General features: G+C 42.8%; 1 protein-coding gene across 1 annotated transcript; it reads left to right on the top strand.

Moving 5' to 3' along the window:
• The first annotated feature begins 396 nt into the window (after positions 1–396).
• LOC147894160 (aquaporin TIP1-2-like) lies at positions 397–2,472 on the top strand. The gene is made up of 3 exons (XM_087384707.1): positions 397–684; positions 1,269–1,519; positions 1,668–2,472. The coding sequence occupies exons 1-3, from the start codon at positions 552–554 to the stop codon at positions 2,043–2,045; spliced, it is 762 nt and encodes a 253-aa protein (XP_087240833.1). The 5' UTR covers positions 397–551; the 3' UTR covers positions 2,046–2,472.
• The last annotated feature ends 3,576 nt before the right edge of the window (positions 2,473–6,048 follow it).

The raw sequence follows: 6,048 nt of genomic DNA, 5'->3' as shown, positions 1-6,048 counted from the left end.
TGGAGCACTAGCAGAGCCACATGTGAGTATGCTGCACGGGGAGTGGAAGCATCAATAGAAAAAGATTGGGATAGGTGGGGGGGGGGGGGGGATAGTACCAAAGGAGGAGGAAGGGAGGCCAAAAACAAGGGACCAAAAGGGAAGAAGCAAATGGGTATTAAAGAAATGTAGAATGAAAAGAAAGGTGGGGGAGCATGAAGGACGAGGGCCACCGCCCAAACCGACCAAGAGCGGGGGCGGCCGTAAACAAGGGGCTGGGGTGGGCCGGGCGGGGGGGCCAGGGCCAGCGAGGCAAAGCAGAGAGCCGGCTAATAATTTGTCTTTTTTAAAAAAAATAAAGCTTTTATTACTGATAATTAAGAAAAATGGGAAGGTCTTATAAGTGAAGGCTAACGAATGCCAAAGAAAGCTCAGCAGCTTCTTCTTCATTTCTTCGGTTTTCTTCAGTTTTGGGTGGTGAAGCTTTTTGCTTCTGTTGTTGCTTCTCGTGAGCTCCGTCTTTCTTCTTCTTCTTCTTCTTCTTCTTCTTCTTCTTCTTTTGAGCTTCAGCCATGCCTATCCGTAACGTTGCCATCGGTCGTTACGACGAAGCTTCCCACCCTGACTCCCTCAGAGCTGCCCTCGCTGAATTCATCTCCACCCTCATCTTCGTCTTCGCTGGTGAAGGATCCGTCGTCGCTTATGGTAAGTAATTCCCCTCCCTCCCTCCCCCCCCCCCCCGTTCACTAGCTCTCGCTTCTCATGATCCCAGATTTCCGTTCTCCTTTCGAGCTTCCCAGTACAATAGAGCCTGGTGGAAAATGTATGTATTTCACATCTTGAAAGCCGCTGATATGGAGGGCTGGGGAGAGATTCAGGGGTCTGCATGGGAGGGAAGGGAGCTAGCTGATGAGCCAAAATGCACGTATGCAGTTTATATTGGGCATGCACAATTTGCACAAAAAAGTGCAGCTCTGAAGCTTTTAGACAGATCCCCTCACCCCCTCCTCTTACCGGGCTTCGTGCTAATCTCACTCCCAATCAGCGATATTGTCCCTCGAAATCTGCAGCTCTTTAGTCAGTTTTTACACAGATCTCCCTTCACCCCCTGCTTTTGTTGATGATCGATCTCATCCCCTAGCCTCTCCTCATGTTTTCATAGGTAGCATTGGCACATAGCCGCCTTCATGCATTTTTCTGTTCCGAGACTCTCACGCCCCTATTTCCAAGCATGTAATTATATGTCTCCTGATCGCACCTCTTCCTTTTTTTTTTTTGGTGTTCTGCAGCAAAACTTACCGATAACGCCGATCTCACGCCCGCCGGACTTGTGGGTGTTGCGCTCTGCCACGGTTTAGCACTTTTTGTAGCAGTCTCCATAGCAGCTAACATCTCCGGCGGCCATTGCAACCCAGCCGTCACATTTGGTCTTCTGTTCGGAGGGCACATTACCCTTCTAAAAGGCATCCTTTACTGGATCGCACAGTTAGCTGGAGCTGCAGTGGCCTGCTTGCTGCTGACAGCGGTAACCGACGGTGCCGTAAGTACTCATGAGCCTTTAAGATACTCTCCGTGTGCATTGAAAGTATGGCACCATCTTGAACTTCCTAGGGGCTCATTTTGAGACGTTGCTACATTTCTGAGATTTCCCGTTTCTAGCTGGTTGAAGTTACTTTCGTTCTGCGCAGACAACCTCACCGCATGCGCTCTCTACTGGCGAACCAATTTACGGAGCAATCGTCCTGGAAATTGTGATTACTTTCGGCTTGGTATACACAGTCTATGCCACAGCAGCTGACACTAGAGCTAAGGGAAACGTGGGGATAATCGCCCCTCTTGCCATTGGCTTCATTGTGGCTGCCAACATTCTGTTTGCCGGAGCTTTTGATGGAGGTTCCATGAATCCTGCTCGCTCATTCGGCCCTGCCTTGGTAAGCTGGGACTGGACGAACCACTGGGTGTACTGGGTCGGCCCACTCGTCGGAGGAGCGCTTGCCGGTATTGTGTATGAACTGCTGATCATGGGTCCAGAGCCCACGCATCAACCCATCTCCGACGATTACTAAGCCGGTTGGTCACCATACTGGGCACAAAGAGGATGAAGCGACTGAATTTGTGAGGAGGCAGCTGGCGCAGTACTGGTTTTGGGTCATTGTTTCGTTTTAGCGGGCTTCAGGTTGTGTAGTTGGTCGCAGGCAGCGCCTGTCACGGGCGAGGCGTGTTCATATCATCCCCTTCTAGACAGAACTTTGATCGACAATGTGATGTGCATCATGCGCAGCGAGAATCACTGGATGGGGTATGGTGGATGTACCGATTCCCAGACAGGACTGCCTGTACCGCGTGTAGAATAATCGAAGAGAGATGCTGGACATCATTTTGTATGGGAATTTTGCGACGTGCTCGTACCGATTTGTGTTAAGGAATTGCGTTTGGCGTGAGATTGGTTCATGTGTATATATATTGCCGTTGAATAAAGTATATTTCTTCTTCTTTTTCCAAATAGAACTTCCGAGCTGGTTTTAAAAAAAAGAGGATAGGGTCGAACTATAGTTTGTGAGTTTGATTTATTCTTGGAACCAAGTATATTGACGCTAAATGTATGTATATATATTCCTTTTTATCAATGTTATGGGGACTCTTAATAAAGTATGGATGATCAACGTGAATATTATCCCTCTAATAAATATTCCTTTCTATCTTTGCATGCCACAAATTTCAAAAGCATCATTGCAAGACTTTATCCCCCCCCCCCCCAAAAAAACACACAACCCCAATTACAAGGGGGCATGCCTAGGTTGACATGTAGGAGGCCTACGAGGAAAGTTGGCCACGGGTAGCCTCTATAGGCAAGAATTAGAACTCACGACTTCTAGGGTGATCTTTCAACTCACCAAGACAAAAGTATAGTTTAGACTTCTAGGGTGATCATGTGGCAAGGCAAAAGTGGCTGTAAACTACAGCTAATAATTTTATTAACTCACCATGGTGAGTAATTCCCTAGGTATCTCTTAGGTCCTTAGTTGCATACATTGAACATTATATCCTTAACTAGTAATTTTATTAATGCACCATGGTGAGTAATTCCCTAGGTATCTCTTAGGTCCTTAGCTTCATACAATTGAACATTATATCCTTCCACTAAAATCTCCTATTATAGTTCACCTACCAAAGCATTCAAATTTAAAAACGACCCACCCCCCCTTTTTTTTTAATGTAGAATTTTTGCCATTGAATGAAGCCTTATCCAATGTAATGACCCATTATAGTGTAGTCCCAGCAATGCATTCAAAATTTCACAACAAGACCACATTTTTTTGTTTATGTGTATACTTTTTTGACTTCTTTTGGCCTATTTATGAGAGGAAGGTCCTTCTGGTGGGAAATTAACTTTTGGGAATAAGAAGGACATCAACTAAACTATATTCCACATAGTACATGCAAAATATATTGCATGAGGACATATATGGCTTGTCAATGTAGCCATTGCCTATATGGCTTGTCAAGATGGCCCTTGCCCCTAGAGGGGACCTCTCAAGGGTTATGTTGACTTTGGCACTACATGTGGCTTAGGTGTAGCATAGTGTATACAATTAAGATTGAGCACTTCTTCTTCAATGGTCCTTTAAATTGATTCTCTTGGATGATTCTCTAGGTGTAGCAACATGTGTACAATTAAGACTAAGACCTTCTTCTTCTATTCTCTTTTATGTTGGTTCTCCTTGTCAATTACCCTTCAAGAATTGGATATATATGAAAGTTTGTTTGATGATACTCTTCTCCGAGAATGCTATTTTCTCTAATGTGCTGGATATGTCTCAGAGTCTTTTTTATTTTTCAAAGACTCTGATACCCAATGCATGAAAGAAAAGAGCATGTGTGTCTATACGTCGAAAAGGTTTATAGAGATCTCCCAACTCATGAGCCTTCTAGCTGAAGCTACTATGTTGGTTTTGTTTGCTATTCATTTTTGTACCAGCACAAGGTTGGTTCTTTTCGACAAGTCAAGAAAGAGTTATGGAGCATGCCCTTGAATAGGTGTGCAGTATTTCAGCACAACATTGCAGACCCCTTGAACCATACCAAATGTTCTCAATTAGGTCTATCCTTTGGTTTTATAGCAAAGCTCAAGTAGTGCACTTTTGAATGATTACATGGTCGCATGTATGTGTAGAGCAAATTTTTTATGTTTTTGAATAAATTATTGTATCTTACATTTTTTAGGATGCATGCTTCACATGCAACATAGCAATTGAAATGATTTAATAATCTCATTCAAGATGTTAATTCCATATTGTTTAGGTCTCATATTCAAGTTTAGAATCTATTAGTTGGAGACCAAGTTTATCAATTTCATTGGGAAATGAATAAGTTATGGTTCAGGCAAGTTACCCATATGCAATATATTCACTAGACTTCACAAAAAAGGCTACACCCAATCATGCATTGGACTAAGAGGCAATGATTGAAATCAAGTATAAAGGGCAAGTGAGCATCAAAGAGTACAATAGGGCTCCAAATTTCCCATAGCAAAGATGGACTATATAAAAAAGCCATTCCAAAATAGGACTAACATCATGATCACATAAAGAGTAAAAGAAATTGCAAACAAACTTGGATGTACCTATATAATAACAAAGATGTTAAACCCTGATTTTAGGGCAAAATATAAGTTGCATATCTGGTATGTGAAGGCAAACATGATGAGACTTCCTCAAGACTTCTAACACTCTCAAAATTCCTAAAACTATCTTAATGTGTGTCTGTGTGTGTCTGTTTGCACGTGCGTGTGCGTGCATGTGTGTGTGTATATATATATATATGTATAGGTGTACATGTTCTATGCATAAGTGCACATGTGTAGGGGTGAGGGGGGGCAGAGTGCACTCATGCATGCATGTGTGTATGTACTAAGTACATATGTATGTATATGTATACAAATTTTTTTAGTGAAAAGTATATATACATACACACTCATGCATGCAAATTAAAAAGTAAAGAAATACATCAAAAGCAAAAATGATAGTTTTAATGCAATCTATTCCACTAAACATTACTTACATGTGATAGGGAGTGATATCAGACAAAGTAGAGGGAAGAGAGACACAAGGGAAGCGAAGATCACGTTGAGCAAGAGAAGTTGAGGGAGGGAAATTCTAAGTAGGGAGGTGGGCCCCCAGCATAAAAAGATTATCTCAGCTCCCTAATGTCTCACCTAATTCCCCCATTAGTTTGATCATTTGTACTTTCTATTTTCCTATTCTAAAGGCCCTTAATCATAACAAATTATTCCATACATATAAACCCAAGGAGAGAGGCAATTGAATGGCCGCGTATTTTTCAATTAGAAAATTCAATTGTTTTCTTAGGTTACAAGGTGTAAATTAAGGTCAAAGGATAGCTTCAAAACTTCTTGGAAATGGAGACTTTCGAACTCATGACATCCTCACCCACTCAAGGAGTCTTACCAATATGTCCCCCTAGAGCACTTAAAATCAAAATTATAATTAATGATCCTTCCCCAAATCCACGACTTAGAACATTAACGTAAGCTAGGAGCCCCCAAATTCCCATCACCGCCATTGAGAAATATCTATGTCGCCATCACTACCTTGGCTAAAATATATCCCTACTCTTTGCTAAAATTTCCCCCATCTGGCTTTGTCTGTCTTCTCTCATCCCTCTCCTTCCACCTCCCTCTCTTGATTCCACCTGCCTCTTTCCCTCTCGTCCTTCCCTCCTCTCTCAATCCCACCTGCCAGGGACTACCTCTTAGCCCACCCAATCATGGATTGGGTGACATCCATGGTGGCACAACTTTGCGTATGTGAAAGTTGCAATGCTTTTAGTCATGAATGAAACTAGAGATAAGATACAGTGCATAGGCAATGAGCATGATGGATAGATTCGGCAAAATTGATAAGATGAAGGAATTCATGAGGGGTTTAGCTAGAGGAGGTCAGAGAGGCAGACGCTGAGTGAATGCTGCCATCGATAACATTTGTAGGGCATCTCTTTGGTAGAGGGACGCTTGAGAATATGATCAGGGAGGAGGGGGGGCTGAGAGTA

Source organism: Dipteris shenzhenensis, chromosome 14, assembly GCF_047967505.1.
Source record: "Dipteris shenzhenensis isolate YYH24624 ecotype China chromosome 14, Dip_SZ_1.0, whole genome shotgun sequence".
Taxonomy (NCBI): Eukaryota; Viridiplantae; Streptophyta; class Polypodiopsida; order Gleicheniales; family Dipteridaceae; genus Dipteris; species Dipteris shenzhenensis.
The sequence above is the reverse complement of the archived record's forward strand: the minus strand, read 5'-3'. Positions and strand labels throughout refer to the sequence as shown.